Source organism: Myotis lucifugus, unplaced genomic scaffold (assembly GCF_000147115.1).
Source record: "Myotis lucifugus unplaced genomic scaffold, Myoluc2.0 scaffold_717, whole genome shotgun sequence".
In the NCBI taxonomy this organism is placed as follows: Eukaryota; Metazoa; Chordata; class Mammalia; order Chiroptera; family Vespertilionidae; genus Myotis; species Myotis lucifugus.
This window is the reverse complement of record NW_005871765.1, coordinates 118,365-137,137: the sequence shown is the minus strand read 5'-3', so window position 1 is coordinate 137,137 and position 18,773 is coordinate 118,365. Positions and strand designations below refer to the sequence as shown.

The window sequence follows — 18,773 nt, the reverse complement described above, 5'->3', positions numbered from 1 at the left end:
TGCCATGGTAAAGAAACTCGATAGGATCACACCTCAGCGTGAGAGGCCTCCACTAGCGTGACTACGAGTGGTTCTAACTTACTAGGAGGATCAGTTCGCTCAGGGTTTGACTTGGTTTCCTGAATGTGGTTAAATGAGATGTGCTGACGGAATGTTGGCAAGGCAGTGTGGCTGACCCTTCACTCTCTAGAACTTATAGTTTGTTTTACTGTTTTAATCAGTGCTGCTTGTCCCATTGTTGCCCGTTCAGGCCTGAGGCAGCTTCATGATCGCTCAGTCCAGAACATGCAGGGTTTCTTGCAGAAGCCGCCCTCTGACGGCCCTGGGCTCCCTGAGCTAAATGCCCAGCCCTGCATTCTGGCTCCTGCGTGTCATTGGAGTGTTCTTTGGCAAGGGGTCACCGTGTACCCCAAGTGGCCCAACACTGTGCTTACTTCATAGATGAGGGGAGCCAGCTTTGTTCTGACTGTGTCCGGCCCTGGGTTGTTTGATGTTAAACTGGTGTCATCAGTTCCATGCACAGGCATCTATGTATATCAGTGTGACCTGTGTGTTTACAAGTCCTTGCAAGCACAGCTTTTGTACTCACAGCAAACGGGACTTGTGAGCAGACTGATGAGTCCCCGACGGTCTCCTCCAGTGACCCTCTCATATACTCTCATAAGTGCAGAATTGGAGCCATATATCAGGCCCGGCAGCCCATAGCCTCTGCACTGGGGACCATTAGTAACTGGTGATGGGGACACCAGGCTTATCTGCCTGGTAGAAATTCACAGTCAACAAGATTCTGATTCTAAATGCACGGGTTAAAAAGTCAGACTTTACGCCCTGGCCAGTGTTCCCAGTGGTTAGAGAACAGTTCGAGCACCAAAGGGTCATGGGTTTGATTCCCCGTCAGGGGCACATACCTGGGTTGCGGGTTTGCTCCCTGCCCCTGGTTAGGGCGCCTGCGGGAGGCAGCTGGTTGATGTGTCTCTGTTGCATCAATGTTTCTCTCTCACACTCTCTCTCTCCCTCCCTCCCTCCTTTCCTTCCACTCTCGCTGAAGAATAATGGGAAAAAATATCCTCAGGTGAGGATTAACAACAACAAAAAGTCAGAATTACAAAAGCTTTGCTATACTGGCAGTCCTTGCTTTGCACGATTCCAATATGCATGCATTTCAGTCACCATTGTTCGGTGAAATAACTCCGTTCCTTAACAATATGGTTCAAATGTGAGCTACCATCGTATGTTAACTGTGAGACCTGCATGAAACACACACTTCACTGCCGGCTCCTCCGTGCACAAATCCACAGAACTAACAGGCTCCTCGTGACCACAGCCGGGGTGCTACTTCTCAGACTCTGTTCGTGGCTGGTCACTGTACTTGCATGATTCAGTTCACTCACATCCAAGACATGTCACCGTGCTGCCCCCTCCATAAGTGACAGACCCACGTGACATCTGCACAGAAATGGAGACGTGGAAGAGAGTTGGCGAACAAAGATGAAAGTGTAGTAAAGAAAGGAAAAGTGAGCTGCAGTGAAATTTGAGTTGAACGTGTGTGGAATTATGGAAGAAAGAGCTCATAGATTCTTAGATCCACAGCCAGGGACTCAGAGAAGGTGAGCTTGCCCACATGAATGAAGTGATTGCACCCAAAAGGAGGGGGATGTTCCAGACGGAGGTCCCCCGGCAGAGATCTTCACACGAAGGAACTCTGAGAGGTACTATAGCCTTGAAAGCACGAAGGATAAGTTGTCGGAAGCAGATCCAAACTTACAATGGAGCGCGACAACGCGCAGGCACAGAAAGTAGATTCTGTCCTTGTCACAAGTTACACACCCGAAGGAGGCCAGCCCTGCTCACACCACTCTTGATACGTGTTTACAAGGAAATAACCGTGCCTCATTCTCAGTGTTTCCAGTGTGTGAGTTACAGTCGACCAGGTAGACGTTAATTTGACCATTTTCACTTCTGTATACCTTTGTTGCTGACATGGTTACCATTGATGCCTGAGACCCCTACACAGTCTCAGCGAGGACTGCCTATGTTTCTGGGTCACGGAATCTCGAGGGGCTGGTTCTGAAGCTTATGATTACCTGCTCTTGCCCATTATAAGCCAGTGTTTCCTGTGTGTTTCGGATCCCAGGAGATGTTCTGAATTGCTTCCGTTGGCTTTTTCTCAGGTTGGGTAGATCTGGCCCCCTCGTCAGCTCCAACACCGGGCAGTACAGACCCCGTGCTCATCGTCCTCGGCTGCTTCTGCGGATTTATTCTGATTGGGCTGGTTTTGTATGTTTCTCTGGCCATCAGAAAAAGAGTCCAGGAGACGAGGTTCGGGTAAGTGTCCCAGTTAAAACATGTTTTGTTTGGCTCTGGCCTGTGTTTCTCAGTAGTTAGAGCGTCGGCCCATGCCCCAAAGGGTAGTGGGTTCGATTCTCAGTCAAGGGCATATTCGATCCCCAGCCCTGGTTGGAGTGCATTTGGGAGGTAACCAATCGATGTGTCGCTCTCACATCAATGCTTCTCTCTCACTCTCTCCCTCCTTCCCTTCCACTCTCTCTAAAATATCAATGGAAGAAATATCCTCGGGTGAGGATTAACAACAATAAAAAATGTTCTCTTCAGTCGTGTCGATGAGATAGATGGTTATGCCGAGTGACAATGCCTGTCCTGCCGGCCGGCTCCTCGGTGTTCTGAGAGCCCTGTCTGTGCTCACTCTGGGCGGGCAGTGCCCTCACTGAGGCCAGTGCCACAGAGGCAGCCCGCAGGGAAAGCCAGCCCGGAGGGGTCTGCACAGAGAAGACCATCAACAGGCCTTCGCTGCTCAAACTCCGTTGCTGTTAAATGAGCACTTTGATTAGAAGCCTTTAAACTGACCCTAATTATGCACAAAAATAAAACAGAATATGCACCAATAATGAGAAGGAAATTCACCAAAGCATTAGCAATTCTGTAATTGTGGGTGATTCCATGGTTTTTTTTCTTTCCTGTGTTTTACACATTTTCTGTAGTGATCAATTATTTTTCCAATAGAGAAAACTTTTATCTTTTCACATTCAAATTTTATAAGATGCTCTTTTTCTTATTTTCTATAATCTGACTTTCATAACCAAACAGTAGTTGAATGTCAAGAAAACTGAGAAGCCACGTGAAGGCAGCCGGGAACGCAAGGCCATGTTGCCAGCGTTGTCTCTGGGGCTCGGCTCCTCCAGCGCCTGTGCAGGGCGCTTGGCTTTCCCTGAAATCCAGTTTGTCACTCGGGGCAGAGGGCAGCTTGGAGTGGGACAGGATGAGGAAGGGCGGGAACTGTGCAGCCTGTCTCACAGCCCCACGCCTCAGCACCGTGCACTCCCTCAGAAACGCCCCGTGGACGTGGAGGGGGAGCTCAGCTGTGGAGGCTAGCCTGCCCATTCTGTGTCCATCTCAGTCCTGGCGGTCAAGTACCCATAGTACTTAGCAACTCTGTTACTTAAGTGTGTAAATTCTAAGCATGATTGTGTTAAAGACACGGACAAAATCTCACCTAAATCCTTGGCATTGGGTTGATTAAAACACACCCCAAGGTCTAGGTATAATTTGGGGGCTCATAGCAGAGACCTTGTGCAGAAGGTGCAGGAGTAGCTCAATGAAGGCCTACTCCGTGCTGGCACTGTGATAGCCTGGGGTACAGTGGTGAACAAAGCAGGTGCTGCCCCTGCCTTCATGGGACCCGCAGTCAGTGGGGAATCAGGCAGTAATCACACAAGTTAATAAAAAATGGAACTGTAGCAAGTTCTCCGTCATAGAACCTTCACAAGTAGAGTATAGCACAGCAGATTGGACTGTGCTAAGGCCGGAAAGGCCTCCCACCAGAGCTGATGATCCCTGAGTTAGAAACTGAAAAGAAAGAGCAGGTGTTGATTAGATGAGAGAAGGGAAGAGCATTTCAGCCAGAAAGAGCAGCAAATGTAAAGGCCCACAGAGGGGCAGCACCAGACTACAGGTGTGACGCCCGGGGTCTGGCATTCATCCTGTCACTTGAACAAGTCTTACTTTATCCAGGTTCTCTTGGCATTCTCTCTCTAAATGGTCTCGGAGGTTATTACCACTTCCATTGCTGTGATTCTGAATTGAGGCTTTCAGACTCAGTCATGAATGGAGAGGCGCTGAGTCTAAGATGCTTGTGCCCTCAAGCACTAGCAGTGCTGTGCAGTATGTGTCATCAAGTGGGCATTCGTCGCTGTCGCTGAGGAAACAATAATTGATATAGAAGGATGCATAGCCCGGCCGGCATGGCTCAGTGGTTGAGCATCGACCTATGAACCGGGAGGTTGTGGTTTGATTCCCAGCCAGGGCACGTGCCCGGGTTGCAGGCTCGATACCCAGTGTGGGGCATGCAGGAGCAGCCGATCAATCTCTCTCATCATTGATGTTTCTATCTCTCCCTCTCTGTTCCTCTGTGAAATCAATAAAAAGTCTATTTTTTAAAAAAGAAGGATGCATAGACATATTTCCTTAGACCACCTCAAACGTGGGCTCAGTAAAGACAGAACCCCTGAGATGATGGCCAAAGCTCCTGGCGGTGCTGAGCTCCAGGGGCCTGGTGGGGGCCCCTAGGCGTGCAGCAGAGGGAAGCTGGAGGGGTGGGCACAGAAGCAGAGGGTGCTGCTTTGCCTTCTGAGGCTGAGGCACGCATTTAGGAACAGCACATAGCAGTGTTGCCCTTGCCAGTCTTTGGAAATTCTCCCCTAGGCACCCTCTTTTCTTGCTTTCTTTAGGACATGATATGTTGTACTAGTAAAAATATTTTGATTCTAGTTTTAAAACACATGAAGGACAAAGTGCTGGAATGAGACCTCACTCACAGCAGCATGAAAACTATCACCTTCTTAGGAATAAGCCCAACAGATGTGCATGAACTTTGTGGAAGAAGTTAGTAGACTTGACCAACAACGTGGAAGAAAAATAAGTGGGGAAGTGTGTACCATACTCATGGATGAGAAGGGCTGTTTTGTTGGAGAGATGGTGTTTTCCTCAAGTTAACCATACATTCTATATAGTCATCATGTCAGTTCCTGCAGGGTTGTTGATGAATGGCAAGCTGATTTTAACAAGCATGTGGAGGAGTAAAAGGAGCAGGGACAGCCCGAGGCAGTGGGTTCAGCCCTGCTGTTGCTATAGCCCAGGGGTGGGGAACCTTTTTTCTGCCAAGGGCCATTTGGGTATTTATAACATCATTCACGGGCCATACAGAATTATCAACTTAAAGATTAGCCTGCTGTGTCTGGTCAAACATTTAATTAACTCACCCCTAATGCCTTGGCAGGGCCAGACCAAATGATTTCATGGGCCTTACATGGCCGGGCGTTCCCCACCCCTGCAGAGCCTGAGCTGTCTGTTTCGTTCACCAGGAACGCCTTCACGGGCGAGGACGTGGAACTGGTGGTCAATTACACAGCAAAGAAGTCCTTCAGTCGGCGAGCCATCGAACTCACCCGTAAGTTGACTTCTGATTCTCTTTTCTGGCAAAAGTTAAAATAGTTACGAGCGAAGAAAGAGCAACAGAATCCTTGACAGATTTCTCACAAAAGCCAAAGGCATCAAAGAATCGATACTGTTACCCTGCAAGATGTGTTCAGCAAGCGGCAAGTAGGTAGTCAGACATGACCCTGTGCCTCCTTGCCGGCCAGCTTCCTGGAAATCTGGGGTGAAGTAGATGGGGTGACAGCCTCCAGATGCCTTGAAAAGTGGCAGGAGATGTGGGTAGAGGTCCGGGATTTAAAGGAAACGGCAAAACAACTGACCATCTCAGAGCTTGTCATTTCCTGGCCCCCAACTCAGAACGATTTGCTGACACCCTTGGTATCGATTATGGTTTGGGCTTTGCTGACTCAGAGTGGGCGTTCTTCTCGTTGACCAGTGGGGATAAACACAGAGTTCTGTGTTCTCGAATAATTTCAGAAATTGTGTAGAAAGTGTTATAGGCATCTCTCACTGACACCAGAGAGGTGTGACCAGACAAGACAGGACAGCCCCGGGAGCCAGTGGGAGAGGGCTGTCCTCAACCTTGATCCTTGTCTTCTCATATAAATGAATTGGCATTGTGAAAAGCCAATTTAGAAGAAGAAAAAAAAGGGGGCGGGGGGGGGGGAGAAAAGCCAATTTATTAAAGCAATTAAAGCCTGCATCTTTATTGAATAAAGCAGAAACAAAGCAAGCAAACCTATACATCTGGCTTATGAAGCACAGACAGGCTCTCGGCTCATCTGAAGAGCAGGTTGGGTGGGGGTCTGAGGGGTTATATACCTCCCTGTCTATGGGTCTCTGAACTCCTCTGCTGACTATTTTGGTGCAGATTAATTCTCAAGGTCCCCTTTTTCACTTTGTTTACTTTGTTGTGGCCTTCCCAGAATTCATGAGAAGAATCTGGCAACTTTGTCTTACCAAGCCTTGAGACTGCTGGCTTCTCTGCTTAGGGAGTAAAACAGCCCTTTTTTCCTTTCTCCTTTCTCCCTCCCTTTTTGCATTCTCTCATTAGGGAGGTTTTTAACCATTTGCTCTGTGTCCTTGGCTGGGGTGGATAATGGCTTGTTAGTTACAAGCTGGCTGCAAATTGCCCCGCAGTTTGGCCTTGTTTTAACTTTGCTGTCTCAGTTTGCCTATTCTTCCTGCCTTGAATCCTGCAACAAAAGTATGTGTAAAGACTTTCATATTTAAGCTTCTGGGTGTTTGCTAAAACACCAAAATAACAAGCCAAATGTAAGAACGATGGTATACAGGTTGCATGAAATAAAAACTTGTGTGATATATAGAATGTTACAATTTCCTTCCTTTTCTAATCTAGAAGTTTGACTTTTAGATGTTAGTATATTTTTTAAGTGTTTTTATTGATTTTTGAGAAAGAGAGAGAGGAAGGAAGGAGGGAGGGGGAGAGAAAGAGATGAGAGAAACATCAATTGGCTGCCTCCTGCATGGGCTTGATCCTCGAGCTCACAACCCGGGCCTGTGCCCTGATGGGGAATTGAACCGTGACCTCCTGGTTCATGGGTTAACACTCAACCATTGAGCCACACCCGCTGAGCAGATGTTCTTACATTTTAAAAAATTCTTAATTTACATCAATTTTTTTTTCTACATTGGAGGACCGTTTGGGTAAAAATTTTTTACCAAGAGCTAAAATGTTCAGATTATCCACGTGGTTTTTGTTGTTGTTTTGTTTTTAATATATTTTTATTGATTTCAGAGGGGAAGGAAATGGGAGAGAGAGAGAGAAACATTAATGATGAGAGAGAATCATTGATCAGCTGCCTCCTGCACACCCCTCCACTGGGGATCGAGCCTGCTACCTGGGCATGTGCTCTGTCTAGGAGGGAATCGAACTGTGACCTCCTGGTTCATAGGTTGATGTTCAACCACTGAGCAACACCAGCAGGGCTGTTGTTATTTTCTTCCGAAGCCTTGCTCATTGCCTTTCGGGGGCACAAACGGAGTCATTTGCCAAGTAGTCGTTGAATGGGTCTCCCTCCCCTGGTTTATGGCTCTTTTTGGTAACACTTCCTGTCAGTGCTGCACCTTATTACAGAAGCTCTTGTTCTCCAGTCCTCCACCAGGGGCTTAGCTTAGCACTGGCATGTCGGTGTGATGAGGCTCATGTACCACAGCAGTGCTCTTGGTTTCTGCGCCTCCTTCCCTGGCAGGGAGGAAGGGAAGTGCCCCAGGCTCCGGGAAGTGCCCCAGGCTCCTTGTGACCTGTCCTTAGGGATGTAAATACTCCACTAGGAAACACCCCTAGTCAGGGCTGAACCTCCCCAGCAGGAAGCTGATTGCCAGTTGCTGATACTGCAGGTGGGAAGGACAAATGTTGTGATTTTTAGAAATTTTCAGAATTAATCTTGCCTGAAGGGTTCATTTTATCTGCTGTAATCATAGTAGAATTAAGTGTGATATTTTATTATTGGCATTTGGGGGAGAAGAGCCTTGGGGTATAACATGGAAAAAGCATTTAACTATTGGATGGGCCTTTATATATAATTTTAATTATATTCCAGTGAAGGGAAGCACACTGACCACTCATATGTCCCCTGTCACTTCTTTCACAGTAAGCAGCTTGGGAGTCAGCGAGGAGCTGCAGCGTAAGCTGGAAGATGTTATGATTGACAGGAACCTTCTAATTCTTGGAAAAATTCTGGGTGAAGGTAAACAGTTTAATTCTTTTAAAATGTGGGATAAGAAAGTAAGCAGTTCACAGTAATTTTTAAAAATACAGATTTGTTACATAAAATACCATTTTGTGACTTTAAGTGACAATACAAAGAGTTCTATTTTATCATTTAAAATAAAAAAGTGAATAGTGATTTTTGAAACTAAGATTGGGCATATGAATGGGGCTCTGTAGTGCCTAGCACACGCAATAGGCCTTGAAAATATGAATTCCCTTCCTCCATTGAAAAGCATGTAATTCACTGGTTGGCTTCCTATATCATTTAAATTTATTCCTCTAGTTCTCAAGTTTATCATTCCTGGCACCTTCCTGGTTAAATAGGGACAAGGGTGCACATACATATTTAATCTGTCAACCTGATATTCTGGTGTTAGGATGAATGATGATGGTGTTCAGAGTTTCTACTTTATGAATTTCAAAAACACTTCCCATGTTGTCCTGTAATAAAGTGATGATCTGAGCTAAATCCAAGCCAGCCTCGGTGCTGACAAGCGGGAGGTTTGTACCTGGCTTCTGTCCTGGGTTTCGAGTGCGGATGGCCTGGCAGCTCTGCCTGCTGCTGTGTATGGGTCCTCTCGGGCCACGTGAGAACGTGGCTCTGGCCTGTGGTGTTTCTGTGGTCAGGAGAGATTCTGCACAAGGTCCACACAGCTGTTGTTTTACTTCACAGGAGAGTTTGGGTCTGTCATGGAAGGAAGTCTTAGTCAGCAGGATGGAACTTCCGAGAAAGTGGCCGTGAAGACCATGAAACGTGAGTTACCTGTCACCCACGAAACCCGTTCTAGGCTTAAGCATTAAGTACGCTCATACTATTGTGCAGCCATTACCACCATCATCTCCCGAATTTTTCAGCTTACAAAACTGAAACTTGGTTGGTTAAACAGCTCTTGATCCCCTAGCTCTCCCCTTGTACTTCTGTCCATGAATTAGACTGCTCTGCGTACCTCATACAAGTTGATCACACAGTGTGTGTCCCTGTCACTAGCTAATGTCACTTAGCCTAGTGGAGATGTTTAAATGTCTCTCTTAAGTTGCTTTAATTCCAGAAACGTGGTAGGAAAGTGTCTCTAGTTCACAAGGCAGGGCTGAGCAGCCAGACTCAAGCTCTGTGATGGAGAGAGGCATGTGTCCCTTCTTTCTTTAAGGCCAAACTGATTGCAACAGTTTGGATTTGATATTAGTTTTTAAAACTAATATACTTTAATTATTAGAGCAGTTTTAGGGCTACAGAAAAACTGGGCAGCAAGTACAGAGTTCCCATGTGTCCTTCCCACACTCAGCCCCCTATCATGAACATCTTGCATTAGTGTGGTGCAGTTTTTACAGTTGACGAATCCGTATTCATACGTTAATGACTGACGTCCATAGGCTACATTAGGGTTCACCCTGTGTTGTACATTCTGTGGGTCTGACAAGTGCATAATGTCATGTGTCCACTGTCACAGTGTCCTACAGATGTTTCACCCTAAAATCGCCTGTGCACCCCTTCTTTGCCCCCGCCCAGCCCCTGACAACCACTCATGTGTTTACTGTTGCCACAGTTCTGTCTTTTCCTGATTTTACTTGGAGAGAACAGAATTGCTGCTGCCCCTCCCCTCATGGAGCATGTTAACTGTGCCTGAGGTTTCCCATCTCTTCTTGCAGTGGACAACTTTTCCCAGCGAGAGATCGAGGAGTTCCTCAGCGAGGCCGCATGCATGAAAGACTTCAGCCACCCCAACGTCATCCGGCTCCTAGGTACCTGGAGAAAGGCAGGCCTGGTGGCCAGAGGGGCTCAGCGCATCCACTGTGTGCCAAAGGGAAACCTGGTATAACCCACGGTGATTTACAACCTGGGGTTTCTTCACCCAAAAGGCTTCTCCTTACAGTTAACATTTTCGGAGGCTTATGGTAAAAGTGGGTAAAAATGGGTCGGGATTTAATGTCAGGATTTGGCTTTTAGCACCATTAGCAAAAAAATACCAAAAGGGGAGATCGGGTTCCAGTGGTTGCTGTTTAAGCGACACTGTTCCGAGAGGGAGAGCAGCCTGAGAATAACAATGTTCTGACAACTTATTTTTGCTGCCCTGCAATCTAATAAATGCTAAATTCTTTGGGGAGCTTTCAGAGTGTCTTTGACACTCAAGGGAGATGTGAAAACTAATCTTTGGATATAAGATGATGTCAAAGAAATGAGTGTTACTCATTGGCAGCTCTCGACTTCAGCAGACCGAGAACAATCGTGCTTTGTAATTGCACCACAATGTGCAAGAGCTCTGCAAGCCCGGTGTCAGGTGACAGCTCTCCTTCTAGAATTGCATGGTAAATGGGTTGCAGCTTTTCCCGAGTGTAACCGTTAAAATTTAGGGATGTGGATTCTACCTCAAAATACTTTTCGTAGTTTAAGCATTTGGCTTCAGCGCACGCCTTCGTACGATGAAGTGTTTCACTGTCACATGAGATGAGTTTGCTTCTTGAATTCTGATGCAGTCCCTGCCCCTCACTTGGAATCAATTTAATGAAAACTCGCCAGGTCTCTGCGAGGCTCTACTTGTGATAGACTAATTTTTGAGCGCTCTCATGCAAAGACTGGCCCTAACCTGAAAGAAAAAAGAAAAAAAATAACAAGATGTGGACTCAGGGTGCGTTCAGTATTCTTGAACTCGGCGTGTGAGTTACGAGCGTTTGTTTTTTTAACTGTTCACTTGGGCGCACGTGGTTTCAATTTGGCCCAGGCTCCTGCCCTGCGTGCTTTTTCCGGTCAGTGCTAACAGGGGCTCTTTGTAAGGAACTCTGCTCTTAATTGCAGGTGTGTGTATAGAAATGGGCTCTCAAGGCACCCCGAAGCCCATGGTGATTTTACCCTTCATGAAATACGGGGACCTACACACCTACTTACTCTATTCCCGACTGGAGGCAGCATCAAAGGTAATGAATTCCCCGCTGCGTTGCCTCTGGACACTTGACGAGGCCTGGGCAAACTCAGCATCTGACCTTGAATATGAAGGAGGGAGCGCAAGGACTTGAGCCTTTGTCTGGTGCTCCCTGTGCACCCTAGGGGTTGAAACGGGGTATCCGCCTTCACAGCAGGCCTCCTCCTGGTCCTGTTATTCCTGTTTATGGGGGAGGAAGTCAGCTGGGAGCACACTCTATGCCCCTCACACTGGAGCCAGGGGCCCCTTCTGATGTCAGAGTGGCCTCATTCTTTTGAAGTTGCCTCTCTAGCTTGTTCACGCTGAAATCCCTGGGTGCGGGACCTGTCTCGGTTTTCAGAGGGACGGTGCCCTGAACTGTTTTTCAGAGACACGGAGGGTGAACTTGGTCCACCCGTCTTTCTTGTTTTGTTTTGTTAACCCTCGCCCGAGGATATTTCTATTTGCGAAAATACAAGTGCATCTCCAGTGTTGGAAGGTAACTCCCATGTATACATTTGCAGCCATAGGTAATGCTGGAAGTCACAAAATGCATAGAGAAACTGGAACATCAAGCTTTTATTCAGGTCTTTGCTGTCTGTTCAGTCAGTTGGGGGAATAAACACTTTCTGTTCTGCTAGTGTGGCAGGACTGGGGCTCGGTTACGTAGTGTGCTCCTCCAGCAGGGCCTCGGTGCCTCCTGTCCTCCCCTCCCCTCCATGAATACAGGCTATCATTTCCTTTATTTAGATCTTTAGCGTCTTTCATTTTGTACTTGTCAGAGTGTAAGTTTTGTACTTCTTTTGTTAAAGTTATTCCTAAGTATTTTATTTTTTATTCTTTTGTAGATAAAATTGTTTTGATTTCGTTTTCAGAAAGAGTGTTCATTTCTAGTGTATGGAACTACATTGATTTTTGTATATCGATCTAGTGTCCTTTAACTTTGTTGAACTCATTTATTAATCCTACCATACAAGTATCTTTTTTAAAAATAATTTTTTATTGATTTTTTCTTTAGAGCGAGAGGAAGGGAGAGAGAGAAACATCCATTAGTTGCTCTCAGCACGCACCCTGATTGGGTATTGAATCCAAAACCTGGGCATGTGCCCTGACTGAGAATAGAACCGGTACCCGCTCAGTGCACAGGACAATGCTCAACAAACTGAGCCACACCGGCCAGGCCCACACAGTTATCTTTTAAGTAACTTTGGTCACAGTTTGCAAGAATGAAATCATTGTTTGAGGAAAAAATAACACAGATGAATAGTACCTGATATTCATCTCCATGAATGTTAGCAGACTTGATATTTCTTAATACCCAAATCCTTTGCTGGAAATTAGCATCCAGAAAATTAAAGCCCCAGCTATACAGAACACAGGCATAGCACGTCCCTCCCTGATCTGTTTATGTTCTCTTTAACAAGTCCATTATGTAAAAGTAAAACATAATTAAAGCATTTTATTTTACATACAATGTGTGACCGACATGGGTCTTGACACGGAGATATAAAGCATTAAAAATTCAGGGCTTTGTTCTCACCACGTTGGAAAACTCGTGCCATATGGAATGAGTCGTGACATATGCAGTGTGCTGGGAAAGTGTGTTGTGGGTGGACCTGCTTGTGGTGGCCAGGAAGTCGTCAGCCCTTCACGCAGTGTCTGCAGAGAACGCTACTTCTGTCGTCATCCTCAGAATCAGCTCCAACCCAGATGGTCTCTTAACACAGCAGCTAGCGTGCAGTCACGCCGTGGAGAAAACACTCGGCTGCTGACATTACAGGGGGTCCCAAGAAACAAAAATGAAAATTCCTGTGATAAGGGCCCAAGACCATCCTAATTTCTCTCTAAAAGAAAACTATCTTTTCAAAACATTTCAAAGGGATAGCAGATGTGGGTGCACAATTGGACAGCTACTTTAAAGTGGGCTTTTTGCCTCAAAACATTAGAAAACCCCACCCTCAAAAGCCACCCCCCCCCCCTCTGTGTGGCATGGGTGCTTGGTCCCACTGGCACTCAGGACACGGAAGATCCCACTGGATCCCATGACTTGGGAGACGAATGTTATTCACTGTGAATACTTTTAAACATGGGGAGAAGAAAATGTGATATTTGCCAAACAGTTTTAGAGTTTGTTTTTTGGGGGTTTTGTGTGTGTGTGTGTGTGTGTGTGTGTGTGTGTGTTTTAATATATTTTATTGATTTTTCACAGAGAGGAAGGGAGAGGGATAGAGAGTTAGAAACATCGATGAGAGAGGAACATCGATCAGCTGCCTCCTGCACACCCCCTACTGGGGATGTGCCCGCAACCAAGGTACATGCCCTTGGCCAGAATCAAACCTGGGACCTTTCAGTCCGCAGGCCGACGCTCTATCCACTGAGCCAAACCGGTTAGGGCTAGAGTTTGTTTGTTTTTTCATTCCTCTTTTAAAACCTTTTTTGTGCTATTAGTGATAAAGAACTGAAGTTTGTTTCCATGTCTCATGGCCACACATTTAAGAGAAAAAATGCTGTTTTCCCCCAGATGGAGATAACTTGCAGATTTCCTTGTAAAAAAAAATAATAATAATAATCTTTCTTCTTGCTTCGTCCCCAGCACATTCCCGTGCAGACACTGGTGAAGTTCATGGTGGACATTGCCCAGGGGATGGAGTATCTGAGCAACAGGAATTTCCTCCATCGAGACTTAGCTGCTCGAAACTGCATGTAAGGGTCTGGGTGCGTCCTGGGCTGTTGGACCTCATGGTGTTGGTGTTTGTGGTGGGGACACCGTGGGTGGCCTGTCGCTGTCACAGGAGGAGGAGAGAGAGTTCTGGAGATGGGATTCCTGTGTCCCTGATGCATTACTGGGTTTGTGCCTGTGGGTTTTCAGTCCCTCCCAAACTTCCTCCTGTGACTCTGTTTTCATTTTCACACTCTCACGCCCTAAGAGGGCGAGGTAAGACCTTTGTGATCCCTGTTCATTGCCATCCGCTGGCTTTGGGCCCAGTTACATACAAGTCAGCTAATCATGCAGACAGTAATGAAAACCATAAAGGTCTGTCCCTACGTTCTCGCGATGCTACCCTGTGAAGACGCCTTGTTCTGTGGTCACACCGACCAGAGCAGCAAGGACAGACTAGAACTTTGAGCTCCAGTTCTCCCCACGTCTTCCTGCTGCAGCAGCGGAGCCATTTTCTGCGGGAGATCTTCAAGACAGGAACTGCGTCTTGACTAAGTTCACTGTTGCAGGGAGAGGGAAGGTTCATTAAATGTGTTGCTTTTATTTACTTTTCTTGGCTGGAGAAGTGACAGTGGTGCCTGCCCTCACTCCTCCTAGCCAGTGCCCCCCTCCCCAGCCCCCTCCCACTTTCACCTCATTTTTGAAAGCCCAGAAGGATCTTGCTTTTGTCTTTTAATTTAAAGAATTTTCCTACCACAGAGGGAGACCTATGAAAATCGTTTTTTCCCCATCAATGTTTCCTTAACGTCTTTCCTATCAAGAAGGGTGACCCGCTGTCAGTTTGCCCGGAACTGAGGGCTTTCCCAGGACAAGGGATGTCCAGTTTTAAAAGTCGGTGTCGGGCAAACAGGGACGAGTCGTCATGCTGCCTCCAGACCTCTCATTTCTTCTCTCCCTTCTCCTTCTTGTCTAGGATCTGTTTTAATGGGATGGGCTGTCAATGTGATTGTATGGCTTTAGTTTTCTGAGTTACTCCCCCAGTACTACCTGGCCATCTCTGCGGGGAGTCCTGGATCTCCCTCTTGCAGGCTGTACTTGCCCACCTCCCCCAGGCTGCCAGGAGGCTCCCTTGAACCACAGAGCCAGGGCTACATCCAGACGTCAGGCGTAAAGGCTGCTGGGATGCTCGTTGAGTGACCAGAGGCCCCGGGTTTGAGCTGGGCTCCTTCTACACCTGTGCAGCTCCCCTGTTCCTTCCTGGTGTCTCCATCCTTGTGCACAGATGGCCTTGCCAGGTCCAATTCCCACACAGACAAGCAGGGTGCAGGGTGCTCTCTCTCTGTTGCTCCCCCTCACTTGCTGGGCCGTTGTTCCCCAAGCAGGTGGGGCCTGTGTCTTTGGGCTACTTCCTGTGCCTGTGACGCAGACCTGTGCTTCAAGGCTTTGCCTGTGATGGATCTAAGGACTCAAACTCCTCTCTGTAGGTTGCGAGATGACATGACTGTGTGTGTGGCGGACTTCGGCCTCTCTAAGAAGATTTACAGCGGCGATTACTACCGCCAAGGCCGCATCGCGAAGATGCCTGTGAAGTGGATCGCCATCGAGAGCCTTGCGGACCGAGTCTACACCAGTAAAAGTGACGTGGTAGGTACAGTTTTCCTGGGGACCTTGAGTTTCAGAGATGAACCGTGCTGAATAAAGTGACTTAGCTGCCAAACATTTCACTATGATGAACTGAGGACTGGGAGTGTGCTCACATCTCTCTTATTTGTTGCTAGGCACCCTGATTCAGGTGGAACTCTAGATTCTGGTGAAGTCTACTGACATTCAAAAGATCTGTCTTTGCACAGGCCCTTAATTTATTCCCGTTTTCCTCTGCTACACTATTGTGACATATTGCCCACAACTGAGCTATTTCATATTCATATTAAATTCAGCAAGTTCATTCAGTGGCTCTATGGGACCAACATGATGTACAAACGGTGCTGTGTGGTTACGCCCTCAACCAGAGACGAGGAGCGAAAACACTTGACAACATTGTGAACGAGCATGGATTCGGCAGGAGGCTCTGGCTGCCCTTGTCAGATTTCCCGTAAGAGTGTTAGTAGCAAATGGGCACAGTGACGTACCAACCACGTTACTGCGTGTTGGGAGAGCAGCGTGTCCCAGTCATAATTGTCAGCTTTGTGCACGGTCATCGGGGCTTTAAAGAAATGACCTTTCCCAATGAAAAAGTCCATTCAGACTTTCTGAAAAGACTCAAATCTTACTTCTTGTTGATTTGTTCTCAGTGGGCATTTGGCGTGACCATGTGGGAAATTGCAACTCGGGGGATGACGCCCTACCCCGGAGTCCAGAACCATGAGATGTACGACTATCTCCTCCACGGCCACAGGCTGAAGCAGCCAGAGGACTGCCTGGACGAACTGTGAGTGAGCCGTTCAATGGGACCAGGCACCCTGTGGGGGCCGGCCAGTGGGTCTGCAAAGACCTAGGGACACAGCCATGGGGGCGTGGGTAGGAGGGAGTGCTTTTAGCCAGGCCACGTGTGCAGAGGTGGCACGTCCAAGCCCAAACCTTTCCCGGTGTGAGAGGTGGTGTGTGCACATGTTCTGCAGGTCTGCAGGCACCGCTGGGAAATGCATTCTAGATAAATGGGTCAACTTTACAGCATATGAGGTACCTGGTCACCTGCCCTCTTGTGCTGCCGTCATCCTTCTCTTCCTGTACAGTATTTCAGACAGACAAATCGCAGTAATATCCTAATCAGGAAATTTAGAAACCGAAGCCCATGGCTCTGAGGTCAGGCCGATCATCAGAACTGCATGAGGGATTGTCTAACAGCATGATTCCTCGGCCCTATGCCTGGACACTGAGGCTGTTGGAACAAAGTGGGCCAGAAGTGCATGTCTTAATACACTGGGCAGTCAGGTGCTCCACCCGGCGTGAGAGCCCCAGCTCAGCGTGCACAGCCCGTGCGGGACAGGCCCCTCCTCTCTAGGGTGGGTGGTATAGGGAGAGGCCGGGCCTCTGAGTCACTGAGGCCAGCTGCAGCCTCCACCTACCCACAGGGGAGGCCTTCACAGCTGACTTGACTTGTGTGCCTCATTATCAGCCGCAGATGAAGTCCAGTCACATATTCTTCAGAGCTATTGGGAGGGTTGAGGAAAGTGTGTGGAGCGCTCAGCCTGCAGGAGGCACAGAGCAAGTGTCACACCGTGGTGCCGATTCCTAACATGACATCACACACACCCACCTGCCCAGACACCTTGCTGACCTTCTTAAACTGACTTCTTGTGGCATTGCCTCTACCTCCCTAGTGCCGAGTCTCTTCCCCACATAACAGGGGTTACAGACATTGTCTCCACATTCAGCAAGATTTCAGAACCTGGGGCCTGCAACGGGCTCAGGCTTGGAAGGGTGGGTGAGACCCCCCCCACTATGTCACACTGTGGCCTTGCTTCCTCACTTAGGGGAGGGCTAGGTTAGGGGGCTTGCAGGCTCCCCTATCTTGTCCAAGCCAAACAGGGAAAACTATTTTGGTGTTTTTTTTAACAGAAGAAAATCAAATTTTAATGCATGTGCATGGAGAATTTACATAAGCAGGAAAATTCCCAGAAGGAAACTTTATTGATAAGAGCCGCAGGCTGTTTAGCCATGGTGGCTGTTGTGGTTATAAATTACAATATTAAGAACAGAAACAAAAAATGTTAAGTCCTTTAAAAACATTGTGAAATTCTAATTAAATTAGATCTGGGGTTTCATGGTGGTTTTTGAAAGAGCCACGTGAATGAAATGTTTGCTTCTAAAAAGGAGGAACCGTTTTAGCCCAACAATGTTGAATGAGGAGTTTTGTGGCTCTTTCTCTCTTGGCTTCCGTCTTGCGCCACAAGCAGTTGGTCTTTGCAGTGATTACCCAGGGTCTCAGCAAGGTCCAAGCTGTGTCACACTGTGGTTTTCCAGTACTTTACGCAGAGCCGGACGAGGAATGCTGACTCACTTTTCTGAGCATTTTTAGGTGAGAGTTGCAGAGTCAGCACGTGCCACGTGGCCAGGAGGTAAGGCAGGTCAGATGGCCCTGGCGGCCCTGTGGTCCCCACCCCAGCTGGCTCGGCACCTGAGGCTTGACCCGGGCCTTCTTCTCGGGCCCCTGTCCCATCTGGATGCTGGTCAACAAAGAGGCCTCTGTTTCATATCAGGGACGTTTTCTTTTAAAAATGAGACACACTTCTGAGCTTCTCATCTCACTTGCTGCCTAACCTTAGCCGAGGTGAGTTCATGCCTACGGTACTTGCCCCTCGGTCTTTTCCAAGTCAGTCCTAAGACATGTAAGGGTGTAAGTAACGGAGCGCACTGTATGTCCTGCCCTCTGTGGCTGCCTCTTCTCACGGTGTCACCCACTCCGAGTGACCAGGCGGCAGGCCTGTTCCCTGGCCCAAGAGGCCTCTCTGCATGATGTCCCCGTCGTCTCCGTAGGACATTTCCTCAGCTGAGCTATGGCCTCCTGGCTGTTAAGTGTGCAGTGCAGTCGTGTAAGTGCATCCGTGTTGTACAGCCGTCACCCCCCTCATCTCCAGAACTCTTCATCTCACAAAACTGAAACTCTGTCCCCCGTGAAACAGTAATCCCCACCCGCCACTCCCCCAGCTCCCACAACCTGTGTGACTACATCTTTTATGAAATCTCAGTAGGAAAACAAAAATGACCCTTTACAAAGGCAACTACCAAACTTTTTTTTTCTCCTCCTTCTCCTTCTCCTTCTCCTTCTCCTCCTCCTCCTCCTCCTCCTCCTCCTCCTCCTCCTCCTCCCCCCTCCCCCTCCCCCTCCCCCTCCCCCTCCCCCTCCCTCTTTCTTCTTTCTTCTTCTTCTTCTTCTTCTTCTTCTTCTTCTTCTTCTTCTTCTTCTTCTTCTTCCTTCTTCTTCTTCTTCCTTCTTCTTCTTCTTCTTCTTCTTCCTCTTCTTCCTCTTCTTCCTCTTCTTCCTTCTTCTTCCTTCTTCTTCCTTCTTCTTCCTCCTCCTCCTCCTCCTCCTCCT

At 47.7% G+C, this 18,773-nt stretch overlaps 1 protein-coding gene across 1 annotated transcript in view; it reads left to right on the top strand.

The window, feature by feature from the left end:
• The window catches only part of MERTK (MER proto-oncogene, tyrosine kinase), a 99,062-nt gene that overhangs the window by 76,032 nt on the left and 4,257 nt on the right, over nucleotides 1–18,773 (top strand). The window contains exons 10-18 of the mRNA XM_006105714.3: nucleotides 2,172–2,325; nucleotides 5,379–5,464; nucleotides 8,067–8,162; nucleotides 8,859–8,939; nucleotides 9,833–9,925; nucleotides 10,977–11,095; nucleotides 13,673–13,782; nucleotides 15,223–15,382; nucleotides 16,030–16,166. Coding sequence (XP_006105776.1) covers nucleotides 2,172–2,325; nucleotides 5,379–5,464; nucleotides 8,067–8,162; nucleotides 8,859–8,939; nucleotides 9,833–9,925; nucleotides 10,977–11,095; nucleotides 13,673–13,782; nucleotides 15,223–15,382; nucleotides 16,030–16,166 — 1,036 coding nt within the window. The remainder of the gene's footprint in view (nucleotides 1–2,171; nucleotides 2,326–5,378; nucleotides 5,465–8,066; nucleotides 8,163–8,858; nucleotides 8,940–9,832; nucleotides 9,926–10,976; nucleotides 11,096–13,672; nucleotides 13,783–15,222; nucleotides 15,383–16,029; nucleotides 16,167–18,773) is intronic.